The sequence below is a fragment of the Vidua macroura genome, chromosome 8 (genome assembly GCF_024509145.1).
Source record: "Vidua macroura isolate BioBank_ID:100142 chromosome 8, ASM2450914v1, whole genome shotgun sequence".
Taxonomy (NCBI): domain Eukaryota; kingdom Metazoa; phylum Chordata; class Aves; order Passeriformes; family Viduidae; genus Vidua; species Vidua macroura.
Window position 1 is genome coordinate 28,588,031 of NC_071578.1, and position 23,834 is coordinate 28,611,864.

At 42.8% G+C, this 23,834-nt stretch overlaps 1 protein-coding gene across 2 annotated transcripts in view; it reads left to right on the forward strand.

The window, feature by feature from the left end:
* The first annotated feature begins 6,864 nt into the window (after positions 1-6,864).
* The window catches only part of BICC1 (BicC family RNA binding protein 1), a 90,229-nt gene continuing 73,259 nt past the window's right edge, over positions 6,865-23,834 (forward strand). For both annotated transcript variants that reach the window (XM_053983528.1, XM_053983529.1), the window contains exon 1: positions 6,865-7,087. In XM_053983528.1, the coding sequence (XP_053839503.1) occupies positions 6,886-7,087 (202 nt within the window). In that variant the 5' untranslated portion in view covers positions 6,865-6,885. The remainder of the gene's footprint in view (positions 7,088-23,834) is intronic.

The following is a 23,834-nucleotide window of genomic DNA, read 5'->3' on the forward strand; positions in this document are numbered from 1 at the left end:
GAACAAGAGCTCTGGGCCAAGCTTAAATGGGGCTCCTGTGCCCATGGGCAGAGGGTGTGGGTGGGCTGATTAGGGCAATTAAAGCCTGTTAGAATCAGAGCCCTGGCACTGGGGAGAGGAGCTTCCAAGGGTTCAAGGATGAGCAGTTGTGAGAAATAAAAACAACCATGTTCTAAGTGCTAAATAAATCCAGGTGCTTTTTACAGACTAGTGACTCACCAAGTACAAACAATTTTATAATAATGAAGCCACATATTAAACTTGTATGAAAGAAACAAAGCAAAACAAGATTAGAGGCAATCCCATTTCTTGTTCAGTTGCTGATAGATACCCCAAAGCCAATCTCAGCAGCTATTAGCCTTTACTATTGAAGGGGAAGTACATTAATTACTTCAGCCATTATATACAATATGAAAGCTTTGAGTAACTGAAGGAACCTCTGCAGTGTAAAGGAAATTTTTTCCTAGTTGAGGGAACTACTATAATAATTGAGTAAATCTTACCTGTTGAGACAAAAAGAATAGATTTTTTTGAAATGCATCATAGTTAAATGCAGCATTTTAGCTATGCAGGATGCTAAGAAGGATGTACACTACATCATACCCCAGTAATAGGAAAGAAAAATAACCAGAATATTCCTCATTCCTTCTCATAAAGAAGGTTGATCCATTTGGAATCTGAATCCAAAACACACTTTTACCTATCTGTAATTTTATTTCCATTAGTTTTGGAAGAAACAGAGAAAAACTGATTCAGTATATATTTATTTTAAATCGAAGTATTAACTCCAATTGTAAACCTATATCAGAATTTAGTTCAGATACCCTCTCCTTCAATAAAACCACTTTTTCCTGTTTGACACTTTATATGAGTGGAATAGAAAGAATGTAAAACACCTAAAAATCACCTGTGAAGATTACAGTGTAAAGAGGCAGGTTTCAAAACAGTTATATTTTTTCTTAATCCAGCAGAGATTTTTTCCAGTGGCTTCTAAAGAAGAGAGAGAACCTTTCTTGTTCTTAATTAAGGAAAGAATATGGTTATCAAGTTCAGGATTTAGATTAGAAACCAATTTTTCCTTATTTATTGATTAGTCATGCAGGTCCTTTGACAGCAATGCTGACATCTGACATGACAAGGAGATTGCCATGCAGGATTATTGCTCTCATCCTCTTTGGTTCTTTAGAGTGCCATATTCAATTCTAATTCCTGCTCTTATTCAGTAATTACTCTCCTTACAAATTAGACAATATCAATTTTCTTTTTCTAATTCTAATATTTGAATCTCTCATTATAGTGTTTTCTAATTAGATTTAGAATGTGACCTATGACTTTGCTTCTGAGAGCCAAAACAGACAGGTTTTGCTCTTGCCAGAAAGCGCCCGTGCCATTTCCAAGAGTGAAAATTCCTGGACTTCTGAGCCTTGTACATTTGTTTCTAATTCTCCTAACATTTCAGAAAAGACAAGGTTCCCATAATCCATCTGTTGGAAAATCTTGCAGAGATTAAGATGTTTTAAACTGCATGTCTCTAATAAATAACAGTGTATATATAAGGTTATACACCACATTGAATGTTACCAAATGTTAACAGCTCGTGTGTGATCAGTCAGACTTTTAAGCCAAGATCCAATGGTTTTCTGCAAGGTTCACCAAGGCTGTATTTATTTCCCTGCTCATTCTCACAATCATTAATGGCTCTCTTAAAAATACTTTGGTGATGGGTGAGGTACCAGAAAACAGGAAAAGGTCAAATACAGTGACTATCTGTAAAAAAGGCAGGAAAGGAACCAATAAATTCTTGACTAGTCAATTTAACTTCTTCTCTCAGAAATATTCTGGAGTAAAAAAAGTAATTGGAACAGGTAGTTGGAATAGGTAATCTAATAACAAGAGTCACACACAGCAAGTATAACTATGACAAGAATAAATCCTACTAGACTAATGTGCTACTGTAACAAACCAGGAATGTCTGCAGCAGTGCCCATAACTCAGGACTTCAGCAGAGTTTAAATACTATTTCCTGTAGCATTCCCATAAAATACAGCAAAAGTTGTCAATGACATAAAAATGTGTAATAAGCATGCCCATACAGGACTGTTGTGACCATTAGGATGGAAGGATGTATCAAAATAGACAGATATTCTATCCTGAGCCCACATCTGTTCTGTTTCATTGATGGTGCTATGACAAAACTGAAAGTATGCTCTGAGGGGTGTAAAAACTGAAGCTGCAGAAGTACAGCATATAGATGTCAAAAAGCCAGGAACAAAACCTTTAAGAAAAACCAAGATTAAATTCATCTGGGACAAGACCAGGAGACCATGCCAAGCAACAGTACTCAACACCAAAATACACCAAAGAACAATTAGCTGGACGATGGTATTTTCAGAAAAGGACCTGGGGGTTACAGTTCATCATCACAAGCCATGCAGACAAGATAAGCACTACATAAAAATGAATATTCAGGAGTACAGGTTGTGAGGCAGCTGGTAAGATCATGCAGTTCTGTCCAGCACTGGTCAGCCTCAGGTGGGGTACTCTCTCCAGTTTTGTGCTTGTATTTCAAGAAGGATGCAGCTTACTATGGAAAGAGTTTGTTGCAGACCAACAAGAAATAAGACCTCTGAGAATGAGCTGAAAGATTTAGGAGTATCTAGCTTAATTAAGGTAACTCTTAAAGATTAATCAATGCTTGATAAAAGTATTTATAACCACCAAAGTCTGATAGAAAGAAGAAATAATTCATTCAATGTGTCCATGGTGGACAGGACAAAAAGTAATAGCTTTAAGTTGCAGGAAGAATAGTCCAAGTTACTTATTAAAGGGAGAAAATACTTCTTGATGGTAAGTGAAGCACAGGAATTTCCTGGATAGGTCATGAAGACCTCATCATTAGAAACTGTAAAGGAGTGAATAAACAAATATCTATCAGAAATGAACTCAGCATAGTTAGTAGATGAACGAGATAACATTTTTTTGTTATCTCTTTCAATCTTTTTGTTTTATGGTTCCATAATTCTTTATCACTAAAAAGATGATTCAGAATCTCTCTGCCCTTTCAGTTAGAAAAAGAATTTATCTGGGGAATTTCTAGGGGTGGAAAAGTTTTTGTAATGGCTGAGGAAGATGTTTTATTTATTTGCTGGTGGGTACACAGTACTTTAGAACAAAGTAGGCCACATTATATTATTCTGAGAAATTTAAGTTAATGTGACTTGTTTGGGGAATACGGCATAACATCATGAAAGACAAAATATTATAGGCTCTTACTTCTGTAAAATAGTGAATGCAATAAAGCCTTTCAAAACACTGCCAGCATTAATTTTCACCAGCAATAAACCTCTCCCAAATAACAAACCCCAACTTTAGCACTCCTTCTAGAAAAGCATTTCTAGATACTACAGATGATGAAAGAATGTGTGTGCCACCTTCTCTTTCTCCACGCTCACTTTGCAGCTTTCCAAACCTCCCTTTTTGCGCCCACCTCAGGGAATTATAGAAAAGAACACTTTGCTTCATCACGGTGCTGTGAAGTAGAGGAATTTGAGATCAAGAACAATAAATAAATGCAAGCTCTGCAATACAGACTGTGCTGTATTAAGGGTAAGTTACACTGTCTTACTCTTTGTTTATATTTCACTTCTCCCTCCTGGGCCCGTGGAGTGCAGACACACCCAGCCATCAGCTCCATGCACTGGCAGCAGCCCCAAAGCAGACCGGAGCACATGCAATGGTGCTCCCTCACTGCTCATCCCCAGGGCCAAGGGCAGAGCCACACCCTTCCCAGGACAGATCCTGCACTGCTCTCCGTCTGGAGACTTTGTGCAGTCCCAAACATGTGGGACTTATTACAGTAGATCACCCAGTTGATGAAGTTTTTTTTAAATTCCAGGATCTATTTCACCCCAATGAATGTGGACTCTGCACAGAGGCTGAGTGTGACAATGAAACATTCTCCTCTTCAGTTATGCTTTTTCTGAGATTTGCAGATATTATTTGTGTGTGTGTGTGTGAGGTGAGGGAAAGAGACCAGGATGAAAAAAGAAGGCAGAGAATTTAGCAAAACAGACATGGTATACCAGAATGAGAAAGGTTCTGTTATTCTTTTCTTTGATCAAGCTATTGGCCTCAGAAAAAATGGCCAACGTAAATTATATATGCCAAAGTCAACTTCAGCTGATGTTCTTCCTCGCCATTTGTTCTTGTATCTGCCAACTTCCACCCATTTCCCCAATTTTATCCACATGTAATAGTATGTAGCCATGAAAAAATGTGTTTTTCTACTTGGTTCCAGTTTTCTGTGTAACAGGCATTTTATTCTTCCCCTGCAATATACTAGGAAAATAAAATGTCATTTATTCAATTGAAGTGGTAGAGTACTGAATTTAACTACCAATAATAATGCCTAAGGACTGTATCCTTTTAAAAGCATTTATATGGATTTAAGTAGGAAATCAAAGAGTTTGGTTCTCATTTTTTAATCTAAACACACATTAAGAAAGGGTTCTTTTCAGTGAATAAAAACTAAAGTGCGGACAAAATTATTTTTAAGAGGTCTTTGATTGATTATATTATTTTTGTGGCTGCTGAAAAAAAGATTACTTCTGGGTTCAACTAACTGATGAGAAAGGTTTCTGTGGCTGTATTGCAGGAACGGATAAAACACAAGGAAAGCGAGCTCCTGGACTTCCTACACAAAGAATCTCTGACTGTAAATCTCACTAATTTATGAGTGGAAAATACCCAAATAATTGTTTTGCTCAGAGGAGCTAAGCACCTGTAGCTGTTATGGATTGTAACGGGTGCTGTCAACACTCATCACTTGTGAATATTTGGATTGTGCAATTGACAGGTCCTGGCATCTAGAAAACACACAACTCCAGCTGCTGCTGGTCTGGGGCGAGCTACCACACTTTGCTGAATTTCAAGATGTTTTGATTAGGACAATGTTCACTTTCATATCTACCAGAAAAAGAAAAAAAAAAAAAAAAAAAAAAAAAAAAAAAAAAAAAAAAAAAAAGGGAAAAAAAAAGGAAAAAAAAAAGTGCTTGATGACTGTAAACTTCTCAACTGGAAAGGAAAAGACTTGCAGTCTTTCCTGAGACTGCCCCACACACCTATAGTGAGATCACACTACAAGAAAATATTAAGTGAAAGGGAGATTACACTGTTTTCAAGACCTACATTCATATTTTGTTCTAGTGTTTTTGATTTTATTTCCTGGGGCCATGGGAAGTATCGGAGGACCTTGTGAACAGTGTGTTGTTATCTGCAAGCTGCTGGCTACCATCCACAGAGGCTGAGAATGTCTCACTCCATGCACGTAATGCACAACTGGAATCCTGGGTGTTGTAGAATTCATATTGTCACAGAACTAAGTGGGAAATATGTGAAGACTCAGTAAGCCCAAACTAGAACTTTGTAAAAACGAGTGCATGTTGAGACTGGGCACAGTGCAGGTCCCTGGATCTACTTGGAGTACCAGCAAATCTCCTCACAAATGTTAGCATGGCCCTTCAGGCTGATGTTATCAGCCAGGTGAGTTCACTGTCACATCAGCTGTAATTTTTGTATTGCCATCCAGAGTGCATCCAGTAACCTGGTTTGGCCACCATAAATAAATGTATCGATGCTCCAGCTCTGGAGGAGACAGGCGTCTGCAGCACTGCAGTGTAGGGTACCTTGGGATTCCAGACCCAGTGCTGCTGGATCATCTTCTACCTAGCAGACTGGAAAATGGCAGAAAATAGTGATCAATTGAAGCAGAAAGCTTTTGTTGGAGTGTGTGGTATGTAACTTTTTGTGTCAGAAAGGATTTCTCTGATTCAGTAGAAACAAGACAGACCCAAAGAGAGTGGGGTGTCTGTGCTTCACTCTTTGTCCAGGTGATTTGGACTGTCACCCTTGGGCAGATGGGCCTCCCGGGCAGTGTCCTGCTGCGGGAACAGCAAAATGCCACCGTGCCACCAGGCCAGTGTGGCAGCTCATGTTGATGTTTCCACTACACCACTGCGTGCTTCTGGGCTCAGACTGTTTGCAAAGTGGCGTGAACTGTGCCGGAGTACATCCAGCTGGGATTCTGGGTGTGGATAAACGCAGTTCTGCTGGAAGGCGAGGGATGTGTAACCCAGTCTCTTGAGGTACAGCCGCACAAGGCACTTCTTTGGCACGAGGCTTCGTGCAGCGACACGTCCGAGCGGGGAGCCGGGGCTCTCCCCGGCGGGAGGCGACGTGCCAGCCGCGGCAGCACGCAGTGACTGCAGGACATGCGGCCAAGCCGCGGCCGGCTGGTCCCTGCCGCCCTCACCGGCGCCGTTCGGGATCGGCTCTGGGCACGGTGCAGCTCAGGACCGCCACCTCCTCTGTCCCGTGTGTCTCCCGGCACCGCACGGTCGCTGCAGACCCGCTCACGGGGTCGGGGGTCGCCGGATGCGGGGGGATCCCGGCTGACAGGGTGATCCCGGCTGGCAGGGGACCCCAACTGGCGGAGACCCCGGCCCAGCGGCCGGAGGCGGGGGCGGTGCCGCTGGGGGCGGTGGCTTCCCTCCCCTGCCCTCCCTCCGTGCCTCCCCGCCCTCCTCCGGGGCCGCGGCGCTGCCCCCTCCCGCCGGGGATATCCCCGGCCCCTCCCCGGCGGGCGGCGGCCCAATGGAGGTGGGGATGCTGTGCGGGCTGCGGGCGGGCTGGGGGCGCCGCCGAGCCGCGGACGCCGCCGGGCCGGGGCCGCGCTCACTCGGCGGGGAGCCGCGGGCAGAGGCGGGCGGCGCCGGGGCTCGGTGCGGCGGCGGCTGGGATGCGCCGGCCGGGCGGCTCTGGGGGCAGATAGCGTCCCGCGGGGAGGCGGCCGAGTGGGGCCCGGGGCGGCGGCCGCCGGGCAGCGCCATGGCGGCGCAGTGCGACCCGCTGAGCGGGTACCTGCCCCAGCCGCTCTCCGACCCGGGCTCCAACAGCGAGCGCAGCGCCGACTCGCCCGCGCCCGGCTCCGAGGAGGACTCGGCCGGGCCGCCGCGGCCCCTGCACAGCCCCGAGTGGGGCGAGGAGCGATTCCGGGTGGACAGGAAGAAACTGGAGGCCATGCTCCAAGGTGAGGGCGGGAGCGGCGGCGGTGCCCGGGCGGGGGGGGGGGGGGGGTGCTCGGGGCGGTGGCGGCGGCCGGGAGGGGCGAGAGGGGCCCCGGTCCCCGCCGTGCCTTGTCCTGGCTCCCCCTTGCCCGCCGGCACGGGAGCCCCGTCCTGTCAGCCCCTTCCCCGGGCGCTGGACGCGGGCCTGGGTCGGCGGGAGCCCCGTGGGCCGGTCCCTGCTCCGGCCGCTGTCGTGGCCTCTCGGGCCGGGGCTGCTCCCGCTCTGCCGGGGGAAGCGGCTCCTCGTGCCCCTGGAGCGGAGCCGAGCGCCCCGGGCCCGCAGCCCGGGTGGCAGATGCCGCCTGGGGCCGGGCTGGCCCCGGCATCGCGGGTGGTGCCGCTGCCCAGCCCCGCCGGGGCTCGTCCCGCGCCGCTGCGGCTCGGAGGGTGCCGGTCCCTCGGAGTTCCGTCTGTGAGGACGTGACATCCCGCTCGGGCAGCGCGCTGCGGGCTCGCCGCTTTCGAGGAACAGCCCAGCGCGCAGGGAGCCGCCGGAGCCGGGCGTCCCGGCCGGGGGAGCGGGGACGGCTCCGCAGAGCTGACAGCGGCCGCCGCTGCCGTGGGACCGGCTCGGCCCTTGGCTCCGCTGTCTGGGTTTTGGTGTTTTTTTTTTGAGGTTTTTTTCTTTCCTTGAGGCTACATATTTTATCCCAGTATGTTTTGAATTATCTGCTCTCAGTGGAAGTTACGTAGGCAGCTTTTGACAAAACAGGAGTAGTAATTGCTGGTTTTGTTGCTAAAGAGCGCATGAGTGGGTTTGAACCAGTTGAGGATGCTGCTGAGCGGGGTGATTCCCTCGGGGTGTTCCCAGCTGTCTGGTCTGAGGAGCCTGTGGGAACTGAGGTGAGTTTCAGTGTCAAATCTCAGGGTGTGTCTGGATCAACAAGAAGAGACAGTGGTGGTTTCAAGAGGGCGCTTTTTCCTTTGGAACTACTGTTTTGTAAACATTTAATGTTACACTAACACGGTAACTCACATATTCGTGTACGTTTTCAGAATAAACAGACCCTTGACAAATGTTTTACCTGGCATGTCACAAAGAAGGCGTTTTGGTCACTTACTGGAAGCTTTAGGTGCTCCCTACATGAGCATCCCCTGTCAGGGTACCTGCCTTCCTCCTTGCAGCACAGAAGGGAGGCGGTGGGAGCAAGCAGGAGAGCAGGAGCTGGTGAGTTGGGTTGGTCACTGAAGAGCTGCAGTTTGACTTGGTGACTACAATGATTGGAATTTTTTTAATTGAGATGGTCTCTCCTGGGGGTGAGTTAATCTTTAATCAGTTAATACTTTAGCGCTAGTAGAAAAATCTCATTATGTAATGCAGTAAAGAGAAAGGAATTTGGAGAAACAGAGCAGCAACAACTATTTATAAAGATGTGCTCATCAAAAGTGTCTGAAAACCAAAACCACATGGGTATTTTTGTGTAAGAAGTGGTAGAGAAGGGTCAAAAGTTAGAGTTCTGTAAGAAGATGAAGGTTGCCTTAACTTTTCCTTTAATAGCTGAATAAATTTCCATTATCTCATCCCTCACACAGTCCTTTCTTCTACTGCCTGAGGTAGTAAGCATGAAGGGGTAAACAAAACTCCCAAACAGAAAACCAATACTCTATATGTTGTGTAACCCAGTAGTAGCCAGTGTCAAAATGTAAGATTTTTCTTTGCTCCTTTTTCAAATTTTATTTCTTACCTTTGTAAGAAGAATGAAGTACCAATAACTATATGAATGATAGAGCAGAGTGAGTAAATACAAGCAGAATACTGCCCGGTTTTTGATGTGAGGTTGCTGTATGCCCTGGCTAGAACACATATTCTGGGTGATGGTTTGAGGAGAGTTTGTATCAGATAGTTATCCTTGTAGTGGTGGAAAGTTTATGCTGGACTTGGAAATAAGTGGTTTTATGTGAAAATCTGAACTGTCTGGCTTACTGTTAATAAAAAACTTCTTATTAGGAAACAAGAACCAAACACAGTAGTTCTTTCTGTGAGAAAACTGAACTGTTTGGTAAATATTGTCACTTTCTGTCAGTGCCCTCTCAGTTTCCTCTCTGTGCTTTACAAGTATTTGTCTCATCTCTTGACTTTCAAGAACCTCAAGCACCAAGCAGCTCTTCCAGGGAAAGCGTCGTGGAGCCAGATCTGTAACTGGTACCCAGAAATTCAGTCAGCTATGCTGCTGATTACATGCCAAACACCCACCCCACCTTTTGTTTGTGTCTGTCTTTTGGGAGTGAAGCTTTGACTTGCTCTGTCAGGAAAGGGACAATGGAAAGGAAGCAGTGTGAACCATCTCCAGGAACAAACTCCAGTTAGATAATTTGTATGGTTATGTTCCCTATGGTTTTTAATACCAGATCCTTTACTGGAAGTTCTTAAAGTATGCAGAAATTGCATCATGGAAAAGAAACATCTTTTCAATCCAAGTAATGATTAGCAGTTCTATTATTTCCAAAAGTTAGCCAATTTTTACGCTTTTTTAAAAATTTCAGGCTGGTAAATACAGCTTTTTATTCATATTAGATGCTTAAAGGCTTCTCTTTTGCTTTTACCAGCTACTAGATAGCTTGCTTACTTTTGGGAAAGTTACTTTTTAAATTATTAAAGAACTTAGAATATCTTCTAGTAATCACCACGCCTTTCTTATATTGTGGAAGAGTGAGACTGCGTCGTCTTTAGTTCAGTTGTCGTTAAAGCCAAGTTTGAAAGAGCATCTGCTGAAGGAACTTATCAGGAAATGTTCTCATTCTTGCTTGGGGGTGCCTCGGTGGTTTTTTTTTTTTTTGTTCATCAACATCTGTTGTTTACTGTACTAATCGTGAAATGTAAGAAAAACTATCTAGAAGAAAGAACATGCAGCAGCTCCATGTTCAGCTCGGTGCTTCTCTTACTTTTTGCATTTGCTGAGTTTTATATGTGCTGCTGCTGTGGTTATTTTCATCTTTCCCACAGTTTGTGGGCAGTTTCCCAAGATCCAGGGCTGATTCCAGCAAGGTTCACCTGGGAATCAGCCTCTGCAGCTCATGAGGGGACTGGGGCACCTTCCTGTGAGATACAGAGTAACTGCAGCAAGTGCTGTAGCAAGAACTCCGTAGCTGTCTTTAAAAAAGAGGAGGTGCAGGTAGTTTGCTGCCAGTTGTATCTGAAGCAGAAATCAAATCTGACTTGAGATGTCAGAAAATTTTGATAGATTTGAGGGTACTTCTCCTCTTTTGCTAACTTTTTTTTTTCCTCCCCCCACTTAAAAATAATTGTATTGATATTTCCTGAATGGTTCTGTTTGGAATATCAGAAATTGCAAAAGCTGTGGTAAACCCCTTACAAATAAGTCCTTGTGCCCATCTTCTCTGTATGACTGTTTTATTACTTGCACATAGATTACTGGAATTGTGTCCCATAAACAAATCTCAATCTTGACAGTGGAGTGTAAGCTCTCTTATGCCTCATGTCTTCATCAGTTTCTTGGTGAACAGATACTTCTAGAATATTTTTTTTTTTTTCTAGGAGGCCAATATGAGTAAAACAGATCAACTTTTCAGCAGTGACAGAAGATGGTATTTCCTAGCAGCCCAATTAATTACAACTGCTCTGCACAAACTCTGGTTAATGCTCAGGTGACTTCATATTGTGGGATGATTTACTTAGTGTGTGAGTGCCTGTTACCATAGGAGCTGAATATTATTGTAAAGAGGCAGAACAGTAAACTTAGGAAAGCTGTCCCAAAAGTATCATCTGTCAGTTGATGTTGCAGCAATCAGTAGGCTTAGACAAGTTGGCCATGAACATTAAAAAAACCCAAACCAAAGAAAGCAACACCTTTTTTTGCTTGCGTGGTGTGTCTCATTCTTGGTTAAAAAATGTTATGCCAATCTTGCATTTCAAATAATCCTTTTTCTTTGTCATGTTCTTTAGCAGATGTAGGGGTTTTTTATGTGGTATGTGTGGTTTAAGCACTCACAGTTAAATACTTTGTGACTTTATAATGCACTATCACACGATAGTAGTTTGCTAAAAAAACAAATCCATGCTGTTTTTAATAAGAGTTTAAATCTAGCAATGGTGTGTGAGCCATATTATATATGGCTCATTCATTAAAGTACAAAACTCTGCTTGTTAAAATTCTGTTTTCCTCCTCTCTGTTTTGTATATTTTTTGTGTATCATCTTTCTTTTTGAGGACTCCTCAGGGTAATTTTAATTATGGATCTAATACTTTATGGGTGGTGGTTTTTTTGTTCTGTGTTTTTATTGGTTTTGTTGGGATATTTTTCCCTTGTGAGGTAATTCAGCATTTGCCTGACTATTTATTGATAAGCAAACAGATGAAGAAAAGCACAGACCTGCATGCCCAGGAAACTCTGAAGAGCACCCAGTTTGCTCTCGAGCTCATCTTACAGAGCAGCTTGTGTTGCTACCAGGTGAGCACCTTGGAAAATAGCACTGGGTGTAGTGCTGGCTGTATTGGCTATGCCACAGGTCAGCTGGAATAGGCCAGAATTAGAGGAGTTATGTGAATTCTAAAAATGACAGTGGATCACGGGTTACTTTCCAGGCAGTAAGGACTGAAGTGCAGTCACCAATTCAGTATGAGCAGGCAGTGCAAGCAGCTCATTGAGGTGCCTTTGTGTTTAGCTCTGTCCTGCCCTTGCAGCGTTGAGAGAGCTCTTCCCCCATCCTACTCCCTCTGTCTTGGTGCTCTTTGCCTGTCATGGGGAGCTAGAAAAATACTTGGCTAGTAATTTTCTGCCAGAACAACCCCTAATTTTCTTAGGGGGAGATGACATGAATACTTCGGTAACTTTTTCTGCACGGTTTAATCCACACGAAAGTTACTGTAAATGAATTGTTAATTCCTTTGCCTAAAGGTCACCCTGAGACCATTGTCAGATCTTGATTGTACTTATGCAATGCCTCTTTCTGATGCCGGGATGATAACCAGCTTTTGTTTGCTCATCCATCAGGTGAAACTTGTGTTTAAACAAGTATATTTTCTCTACTTAATGCGTAACTGCTGGAAAGTTTACTTCAGTCCTTTTCATGGTCTTCTGCACTCGTTTGTTTCATCTACAGAGAATGATAAATCGATACATGTGGCATGCAAAGCTTGGGGGAAGTGGAGGGAGGGGAAGAAAAGCACTTTTATTGGGATGTGCTAAAGAAGACAGAGATATTCTAAGAAACTCAGGCTTCTGCTGAGTGCTACAAACAATGGTTTTATTAGAAGCTGGACCCTGAAGATAGGAATTTTGAGCAAGTTGGCTGCTTAACAGGCAGTTGTAATGTTCCTGTGATGGTGTCTGTGCAGGGAGGGCAAGTTCCGTGTTAAATTTATTTTGGGGTTTTATGTTCAATTGGCTAAGCAGGAATTATTGATATTCCCCTGGATTGTTTTGTGTGTTTGTGACGGTGGTAGAAATCTGTACAATAAAACTTAGTGTACTGTGGTCCTTCAAGTAATTAGTGTGCCTTGCTTGCAGCTGAAGTTAAAAATACTCAGAGTGCTGATGATTTATACTCCTGTTTACAGGTCCCATGTCCCTCTTGGAGCTCCAAGGGTTGTGAACTATGTCTTTTCTATGACCAGATTTGTACTGAAATGTCTTCCTCTTCATTTTAGTAGGTCCTAACCACAGTTGCTTTTCCTAGAGGAAGAAAATGTTGGGTTTTTCTACTGAATTGTGAGATTTCTGTTGGTGGTTTTGTTATAGTTTGTTCCTTGTAATGTGTCAGCATAACCTATACAAGGACATAGTTGTGGGGAAATTGGAACCTTCCTAATAGCATTTACATTTGGTTTTTAACTTATATGTAGCAGGAAAAAAGAATCCAAGTTCTTTGTCAGATTTTCAAATCCCCAAACTGCTGAATAGTCTATTTCTACAAAAAATAAATATATGAAATGAATTTGTGTGTGACTTGTAGTTCTTGCATTCCACTATTAACAATTGTAATAATACCACTTTCTCAAGTTTCAGCGTTCAAGTAGTACAACGGACTATCATGGTTTGGCATGAGCTGCTGAGTTAAGTATTGCTGGCTTGCACATTCCTGTTGGTTATATTGTAATCTTTACCTCCACTGGAAAATATGTCCTATTTTGAGTACTCATTTCAGGCTCTTGGCTTTATGCCTCTCAAACAATGAAACATGCTAGTTTTCTTTAATTTCAAACCTCTTTATTGAAGAACTAATAGCTTTTTAAGAAATATTTTTACAGTAATGACCTTTGCTGTGAAGACTCTTTGGTGACTTTCATGAACTTTGAGCTTAAACTAGTATGACTACATGAGTTGGAGTTCAGCTACAGAAAAGACATACACTAATAAGCTATATGAAGGAACAAGCACTTGATTTAAGGTTTTATTCTTTAAGATGCTACCTATTAATTAGTGGTAGTTTCTAAAATAATTTTGACTTAAGCAATTCAAACCATTCTTTGATCATAGCCTTCTCTCTTGTTCAATATTTGTTTTTGTTTCTTGCCTCTAGCTCAGAGCAGTATGAGTGTATTGCATGAGGCAAAGGAACTCTTCATGTTTCGGTGACTTTTATGGCTGATTTATGTAAAGATATCTGCAGTGATATCCTCTTTACTGGAAGAAATAGTTTCATGTTAAATTTCTATTGATGTTTTGAAGGAACACTCCAGAGTGAAAGTCTTATCTCACTAGATAATACAGTCTAAGGAATCTGAGTAATCAACGAGTTCTCTCATGTGTGAAAGCAGGTTTTGGATATTGGGTGGAAGAACTCTTGATGTCTGTGCAGAAGATGGGTGTGATGGATAGGGGATTGAAAACAAATCCATAGCTGTGAACACTTGGTGTCTGGATAAGTCACTTGCCTGCCAGCGTAACTTCATGTGATTTTCTGCTGCAAGCCAGATTTCATGGAGAGGTTGATGGGCATGTAGCAGCACTGTTCTGCCCTAGCTGTTCTCCTGCTGTGCAGCTCTGCTGAAGTAAGACACCAGGGCACAGAAACTGGGGAGGCACACCACAGGCATGTGCCTGCAGGACTGTTCAGGAGAACCTTTACTGGGAACCCATGAGTGTGGTACATCCCTGAAGCTCCTGATGGTGATGCAGGGGTAGCAGACAGCTGGAACTGCAGGCCTGCAATCTCCCTGAGCTGGAGAGGTGTGATGGATAGCTCTGGGGTCTGGAGTCCTTCAGTGACAGGGTCTGTAGGGTGCACAGAGTGCGATGCTGAGGAGGAGGTGTTGCCCTTTTATGTGGGGAGGTGGCAGGATTGCAGGGAGCTCTGCTTTGGAACACTCCACCAGCCATTTGAGAGTGCAGGCTCAGGAGTGCTGGGTGGTTTTACAGGTGGCTGCTACAGACCATCTCATTGGGAAGAAACATCACATGAGGCCTTCAAACAGCTGGAGGGAGGCTCCTGTTTGCTGTTGATCCCCATGGAGGAGTTTAACCCCTCTGTTCTCTGCTGGGACAAGAGTGTGGCAGCACACGAGCCATGTAGGAGGTTTGTGGAATGCTTTTGTGACAGCTTCCAGACAGGTAATCAAGAAAGTGACAGCAGGAGCTAGTTTGCTGGGCTTTTGCCTTACTTGCATTGAAAAATTAATCATGAATGTGAAGATGGAGGGCAGCCATTCAGAGGGACCCTAGCAATATGAAGAAATGGCCCAAAGATTCCATGAAGTTCAGTAAAAGGGAACATGAAGTGCTGCACCAGGGGAGAAAACTGTCACAGTTTGGGGCCTGACAAGCTGTGAGCTCTGGTGAGACACATCAGGAGTGCTGGGTCCAGCCCTGGTTTCCCCAGTGGCAGAGAGATATGAGCATTCTGGAACAAATCCAGCAAAGGACCACAATGCTGCTGAGGGACTGGAGAACTGACACAGGAGGGGAGGCTGAGACATCTGGGATTGTTCAGCTTTAATCTTGAGAAGGCGCAGGGAACACCGTATGCATTGTGTGTGTCAGAGCATATAAGCAGATGGAGCCAGAGTCTTCTCAGTGGTGCCTAATGACAGGACAAGCAGAAAAAAAATGTCATTTTATGACTTTTCCTCTTTTTCTGAAAAGGAAATAATCCATAAAATCTGGAGGCTTTCCAGTTTTTGCAGTGTTCAGTGCTGAAGTGAGGTCACTGCTGTCTTTTTTGGCCAGCAAAGGAGTTAAAGAATTCTTAACTACAATTTCAATTGTTGAGTTAAAATACTAAATCTGAGATTGGACTGTAATATTAAAGCACAGTGTTTATTGGAGATGACTAAAAATACATTTTTAGGTAAGTCCTTTATCAGACAGCAGCATTAAAAATAGCAGTTTGCAGCCTGAAGCATTCTCCATAGTTGATAAAATTGTGATTGAGTTAGGGGTCAATTTGCCTTCCTCAGGGCATTGAGAAACATCTGCTGGGAAAACTGGTCTGTACAGCCCACCTGTAGCAGCCCTGGTAGGATTTGGTTGTGCTGGCCCCCAGGAAGATCCCTGCAGTCCCCAGGAAGGCAAGATGATGGCTGGGTCAGGCAGCTGCTGCAGGGCAGGTCTTGGCTCTCGTGCACACAAGGGGTGCTGGGGGCTGTGTCTGGCTGCACATCGTGGTGTTGGGGTGCTCTGGCCCACAGGAGCACAACTGGATTGTCCCTCCAGCCTGGCTGGGTGAGCTGGGACACGGATCTGCTGCTGCTCTGCTGCCTTCAGACAGCCTTTGAGATGATAGTCCTACAATGTAGGATGTAGCTGTGGTTATCTCTGTGAGCCTCTCACCTGCTGGAGGTTTTGCTGAGGCTCTATCAAGGTTGGCTCCAGGGATGGGATAAACTAACTGGGTGCTCAGGGGCCGGGCAGTGGGAGCTGGCCGTGGGCTGCATGGCCTGGCTGCTTCCAGGGGTGCAGTTCAGGGACACCGTGCTCTGGGTTACACCACATCCTCCTAAGCTTTGTGTTCTTGCTGGTGGTATGTGAGCAAGCTGTGAAAACAGGACCTGGGAGTGCAGCTGGGGCTGGAGCACAGTCCTGTTATCTCTACTGCTTGGATTCCGTTGTGTAAACCACAGAAGGACATGTTGCTCAATTTATCCTTCCTGGAAGTGTCTTCCTTACACATGTGAGTGACAACAAACAGGAGGTAACTTGTTCTTTAGGTTTCTTTCCCTTTGAGGGTGAAAAGTTTTTAAAAATACATTTATAAATGTATCACTTGTGGTGAGAAAGACAATAATAGATGATGCATTTAAAAGGCATGAGATTTCCAGTCATTCTGACTGCCTCCCAAATGGCCAGCTGCCAGCAGCTGTGTCTTGAATTTGGCATCTTGAGATCAACAGTTTATAAATGCTGTGGAGTAAAGCTTAGATTTTTTTTTTGTTTGTTTGTTTGTTTTTAAATTGCCCAGGTTGATATGTCCTAGAACTTTAAACACTAGATTTTGGCCCTTTCCTTTAGGGGCTGTGAACTTCTGGAGCACACTGGTTGCTTGAGGAGGTTCTTTCCAGGACATCCACACAATCTGCCATCTGAAGATGTAGTTAGCCCTTGATAAGTGATAGTTTTGTATGCAGCTAAATGTTTTAGCTGTTACCATTTCTAGAAGGGCTCAAATGCAGCCTGGTAGAAATTTTACTGGGTTACAAGGAATATTCTCTGGTTTGCTGCTTTGAGACTTTGAAAGAATTGCTTTTCTTTGCCCCATCTGATTTGACTGCTGAGCCTTTTCCCAGAGGTAGGAAGCTGGTCAGTGTAGCTGGTGCCAGCCACAAGGCAGCTGCATTCCCCATTCTGATGCAATTCCAGGGCTTGCCTGGCATGTAAAGTTTGCAATAAAACTTGTGAAAAATACTCCTTATGTGTAAAATTTGATAAATTTGTATGGAGGAGCTTTTTCTCAAATACTAATGTATGAAAATAGTGAGTCCCCATTCCTCTTTTGACTTTTTGCTTGTTGGGAACTTGTTGTGTAGCTGCAAGTGAGGCATGAGCCATCCATCTTCCATTTACTAAACTTCTCTGTAGACCAGGCCTGGGAGGCTTTGCAAAATCTTGGTTCCATTTTCCCCTAAAACTATGTGATCTGAATCAAGTCTGTAAGAATGGGTTTTGAGGAAAAATAAGCAGCAGTCATTGTGCTTATGTGGTTATTGTCAGGCTTGCAGTATGTAGATGCTGAGGAATGTTTATTACACTGGGGTTTTATTAGTGCTTCTTCTTCCCCATCTCATAGAAAAGTTTTTCTGGTTTGTTTGTTTGTTTTCCTGTTTGCCTGCCCAATATGTTAAGAAACTATGGGTTGATAATTCTTTTACCTCTTTCAGCCCTTCTCTACAGCTTTTTAACTTGCAAAAATAACTTCTATTTGTAGGGGTTATAATGGCGCATAGGATTTTGATTTGGCTGCTAAGATATTACAGAGGTTTTGAAAGCAAAACACTGTAAATAAGAGTGCCAAGGAAAGAAAAAACAAAGCCTCATTCCAGATCATTCAAGTGAAATATATTTTTAAGTTCAAATTATGTACTTAAAAAGATTGAGCTATGTGTTTTCTCACTTACTTGGCACAAAGTCTGTGTAAAAGCTTGAATGATTGTCCATACAAGTGATGAGATGACAAGTAGAACAAACCCAAAATACCTTTCTGCTGCTTGTGGAACAGCTCAGGTCATGGGCTTCATCTGTTTAAACTTGGTTCTTGGAAAGGAATTGTGCTAGATTTCCTTGTGAGGAGAACTTGCAATGTTTTTATAATCAAGCTAAGCTAAATGGCCTCCAGTACAACATATCTGAAAATCAGTATTAAGCCAAGTAAATCAGGTCTGAAAGAAGCAATATTAAAAGATAACTGGAGAGAGAAGTTGGTAACACTAATGATTTATCCTGTTGTTTTGAAGTGCTGCTTTTGTTTTCTGGAACATGTACTTGTGTCTGTGCTGTTCTTAGCTCACACATCACAGAGTGGGTCAGGAAAGGAGCACAGGGGGTCACTGGCCCTGCCTCCCTGTCCATCCTGGAGCACATGGCACAGAGGTATGTCCAGCTGGGTCTGGAACATCTCCAGGGAGGGAGGCTGCACGCCCTCTCTGGGCAGGCTGTCCCAGTGCTGGTCACTGCACAGAAAGGAGGTTCTTCCTTGTGTGGAAGTTCCTCAGATGGAACTTCCTGGGCATCAGCTTCTGCTGTTGTCTCTTGTTCTACCTTGCTCCATAAACCTTTACATTTTTTGTTTTGATAGTCTAAGCTTTCATAGTGAGGTTGCCACATATTCCAAAGTTTTAACTAGATTTTCACCTCTTCCTTTTTTGTTTATAAAACCTTTTTTAATTTTACATACAGGTGGTGATTTTTTTCCTTTTACATTTTAAGCAAACTTTGGTTTGGGGAATCTGTGTTACCACTCTGAATTAGTGGTTTAACCTTTAAGTGTGCCTTTTACCTTCTTGCCAATCACTTTGTGTGAATGGAGGGCTTTGATTATGTCTATTTTGATTGGCTCTGTTCTGTTCAGTCTGTGCCTGCAATAAATTTATGGCAGTTGAATATACAGGATTGGTAACTTAACACCAAGCATCTTGAGAGATGGAAAAATGAAATTCATAATTCCAAAATAAATATTAAGTCCATTATAAGTGATGCAGTGAAACAGTTTAGTTACATTGATGCCTTCTGAAGATATTCCCCATTGTTTTTATGGTGAGACTGTGTTCCTTGAGGGTGTATAAACTGGGATGCATAGTAATTAAACCAGGAGCTTTGTTGCAAAGGAGTTCTTGTGCAGAGCATTACACTGTGGTACGGAGCCATGATGAGCCATGTGCTGTACAGAAAGGGGTTTAAATCACCTGCATTTAAAACCATGTCTCTGTGTGTGTAATACTTACATTTAAATGGAAAAACACACATGTATTTATGTGTAATTGAAATGAAGGATACATTTGCATGTCACCCTTGCTGGGATATGGAAGTCCTTATCATTAAAGGAACATGAGACTTGGTGTCCCTTTGTCAGGATGTGGAAGTACAGCCATGGGTGAGAAGTGCTATAGAGTGGTGAAATATTAAATTACATTAGATGGCCTTTGTTTATATGCAGCTGGAGCAGTTAAAATAGCATTGATTTAAAGAGTCTGGATGTGGAATACATTTTTAAAATGCTGTTTTATATAGTGGAAAAGAATTCTGGTATGTCTTTAGTTTTTTAGTTAAACAAACACAAGTGCTGTTTTTCCTTAGTAAATTTACTTCCGGAGTGTGTATAAAATAGTGGATAAGAGAATCTGTTCCTAATCTGTTCCATGTGCAGAAACAGTGAATAAATTTGATCAAATCTTTAGTTCTTTATAAGCAGTTCCTTTTTGAAATAAGAACATATTCTGCAGAATTTTATTTTCTTCCTCTGTGTGGAAGACATTACCATCATTAGAGTGTGGAATACATGGACTCTCAATATGTGTGAAATTTTTCAATGCACTAAACAATTGAACATGTAATGATATTTTCTGGGTTGCTTAGCAGCACTCAGGTTTTTTACTTTAAGTGGTCTTCAGTGACATCTTTAGATTGTTCAGAGACTTGGCAGAAATAAAAAAAGTCATTCCTGTGTTTGAGACATGAGGAATCGCTTAAGCTGTGGAAAAAAAAAAGAGTAGGGTATTGCAAAGTTTTGTATCTATTTAAACATTTACAAAACTTTATATTCTGTGTTTTTGTAACTGTTTGAGGGAATTGAGTACTAGAAGATGATTCTGCTGGATTTTAAGTATAGTTTTAGGTATTTATCACCTGAAAGATGCAAATTTAGACAACAGGTAAATTTTACCTGACTGAAGTTTTTTATAAATTGGTTTATATTCGCCATTGGAATTATGCTTTCTGTGTTTATGTAGAGAGCTGAGGGTTGCCGGTGTTTTGACTTGAGAATATAATACAAATCAATTAAAATGTAAAATGCTAGTATAGAATTTCCTTAGAGGATATCAGCTGCATATTTGCAGGAATCTTTTCATTGGGTATCTCTCCTGTATCACTGCAGAGCTTCTGTTGGCACCGCCTTCCCTCCAGGCTTGAATAGCCAGCAGAGAGTTGGAGACTGCTTTTAATAATGTGTTAAAGAATTAAGTGCTGTCAGCTTCGTGCTACAGCTCTGTGCTGCCCGAGGCTGCTTTTGGTGTCTCTCTTCCCTGCTCCTGCTTTCTGCATTGCGTGAGTGAAAGGAATGTTCCTCCTCCGAGCGGAGCAGCGGCTCGGGTCTGGCCGCGGCAGGACTGAGCACGGAGCGAGGCGTGGGAGCAGCGAGTGGCTGAGGTGAAGGAAAGAGTGACACAACTGCCCGGGCAGGCTGGCCAGAGCAGAGGGTTAGAGCAGGGCAGCACAGCCAAGTCTTTCAGACACAGGAAATTTCAGAGTGGGAAATCCCGGGACCCAAGAGGCGAAGGGAGACGTGACTGAGAGGATTATTGACGTTCAGTAGCTTTGGATGTGCACAGGAAGGATCTCCCCATACATTGCACGGCAGCCAGGAGTTGCTCAGTGCTTCTGTTCAGCCTCTCTCCTGCTCTCGTTCTGTTTGTAGTGTTTTATGGGAGGAGAGGAGGAGGAACCACTCACCAGCTCTGTTCTCCCCCCTCTCCAGCAGCGTGATGGATCGAGATCACTTGAAGCACGTTCAGCATTTCTACACCTGGTACCCAGACTTTGGGCTGCTCTGCTTCATGTGAGTGAGAGCAGGCCAGGGGCAGGCTGGGAGAGCTGGGAGCCTGCAGGGGCTGGATGAACACAGCCTTTTTCCATCCTCTCCTAACTGCCCTTTCAGATGGAGCACAGCTCATTGATGAACACTGCATTTGAGTGTAGATGCTTTGCTATGTACCTACCCAGGATGGGTTCTTTCTGTGTAATGTAAGTCCCAAAACAGCTACTCTGGTTCATCAGGCCTGCTTCACTGGAATGGAGGCAGTGGCAGGATGGTTGGGATGTTTGGTATTTGGGTGCATTTTGGTTGCTGCAATAAGGCAAAGTGAGATGCTGCAGTGCATGTTGACTTCCATGTTAAAGATGTGAACTGGAAGACCATGGTGTGGAGCTGCTGGATTTGCATTCTTCTGAAGAGAAGAGCCACAGCCATAAAAGAATGTTTGCAATCTTCTGGATAACAATAGAGACTTGAGGAGTGTAGTCACTTTGTAAGGGATTGGTGTTGCGCTTGCAAATGATTAAAAAATAATTGGGGGAATATACGTATTTGTAAAGTAGATCAATTTTACCTGGTAGTGTGAAGGTAATGGTAAACTGATAGATGGAGCTTCTCATTCTGAAACACTTGAAAGTCCTTAATATTTAGCATTTTGTTGTAATTTAACCTTTCTTCCACCATTTTAATAATCAAAGAAGTAAGAATGTGCTCTTAATGTCTGAGTAATTTTATAACACATAAAAGAGTTTAACATCAGCCCAAATGAAAACATGGTTCTCCAATTATAAAATATAATTATCTTTGTGGTCTCTTGTGATTTCCAAGTGATGTTGTCTTCTCAAACATTCTGCTCTTGGGCTGTATTTCTTTTACTACAGAAATACAAAGTCAATTTCTCTTTTGAGGTAGTCCGTGATTTAAACCTTATTGAATTTAAGGGGAGAACATCTCAACATTTTTAAGGACAAAAGTAGAGGTGAAGAGGGTGTTTAGGAGGAAAACACCTTTTCCTATAAGTTAAATAACTCCTAATTCAATTTTTTAAATGTGCTCTAATGACACTTGTTTGTTCTTCTGTAAGTGGTGGTTAGTGCTGCAGGTGGATCCCAGGTCGGATCCTTTTGCTCAAATACAGACTGGTTTGGAATGTTTCTGCCAGGAACTGGTTAATTGCTGCCATATAGAGATTGAAGTGGACTGAACATGTAGGGGACTGGTGCTTGAGCTGTCTCAGCTCCCTGGTGCTATTTCTTCAGCAATGGAAGAATAGTTTCCTTTCCTGGAGAAACCTCTCTGATCTGTGGGCAGGTGGGCTCCATCTAGGCACAGTGAGAGCTGCTTAACTTTTCACTAGGACAGCTTAGGCAACAGAAATTTATTTGCTTTTCTTTTCTAAAACAAAGTTTTTCTTCCGACATCTTAAATTTGGTGATTATATTTCATTAGGTTACAGAAAAGATTTGTATCAATTTCTGCAAATCGGTTTTGCCAAGGCTGTGGGTTTGTGGTAGCCAAACAGTCTCATGATTTCAGGGTAGCAACTTAAAGAGCCAAAAAGTATTTTATGGTGAAATCCAGTTGAGCTGTAACAGAATACCCAAATTCAACCATAATCAAAACAGAAGAAAAAAATGCAAACAGGAAACGTTGCTTTTTTTGGCAGTCTTAATAATAATGGCTTATGAACTCCAGAAATGGAGTACAGACTTTCACCTCTGTTAATTCTAGATGGTTTGGAGTTCTGTTTATTTTTTTTTTTTTAATTATGCATGGTTGAGATAGGCAAAGACTTTCAGAGTCTAGTGAGCTTCTTTGACTGTAACTTCTGGCTGCTACAATGTCCTTTCCTCCACAAGAGTAATTTATAAACCTCCATGCTTGTCTTTGCAGAGCAATCTACTGGTCTCCATACTACTTAATTAGTGCTAATTGTATGCAATGCCTCATGATTTTTAGTAATGTGCCAAAAAAAAGCAAACAATAGCCAAATTCTGTTTTAAAGGAACAGCTCAAATAGTTGAAATAGCACTGGTAAAAAAACAACATGAAGGAAGAAGCATAAATTAAGGGATAAAGTCATTGTTGGCACAGTAGGAAGCACAATACTGTCATGTTTATCTCAAGAACAGCATGAATTGTGAAGATTGGAGCCACATCTGATGGGTCATACTTGTACTATGGCATCTGTGCAATAAACTATATGCAGTTGATATTTCTGTATTATTTTTGAGCTCAAGATTAGCTGCTATTGATGGTGGTTTGTATTGTCTTTAGAGTAAATAAGATGTAAGTATTTATAGTTTTATGTATTTATAGTTTTTAAAAATATCTGGATTTCAGTATCAGGAGGTGGTGATTGAATCTTGGGCTTGCATTTCTCTGAGTATGTGGACTTGAATTTTCAACTGCAAATACAGGCTTGGCATCAAAATCACCCACAGTCTCTGCAAACTTAGGAACTTGGAAAATTCCTAGGGATTAATTGCAACTCTAGGAAGACCCAGTTAAATAAAGTCAATAGTCGGAGGCTTTGCTTAATACTTATCATGTGTGGGTAGGGCTGTGTTTGCCATTTTTCTGCAGGAGGGATAATGCAGTTTATTCTGAGTGGACGCTTGCACTGTGGGGAGGATTTTTCCGAGCTGGAAATGCCCATTTTCCCTGGTGGTCCCTGTGTGTGCTGTGTGACAGCAGGGCTGAGCATGGCTGCAGTGCTCTCTGTGGGGACTCATTCTTACCCTTTCTCAATGCATTTGTTATTTAAGATCCCTGACTCTGCTAGTATAACGTGGTGTTTAACCTCCTTCCTCTTCCAGTGCAGTTTACTCTGCTTAAAGACTCCTGAAACATGAACTTTCCAAACATTCAGCAGAGGAACTAGAGCAGCAAGTCCTCAATTTTTTCCTTTTCTGCTTGGTTTTCAAGCTAATCCATTTTAACTGCAGGAGGAATGTAATTTTTCTGTTGGCTGCTTTGCAATGCACAAAGCTTTGGTTCACGTTGTGGAACATCTTGAAATCTATATAATTGTAATGGAAGAAGAATGTTTGGAATCTTTTGTGGACA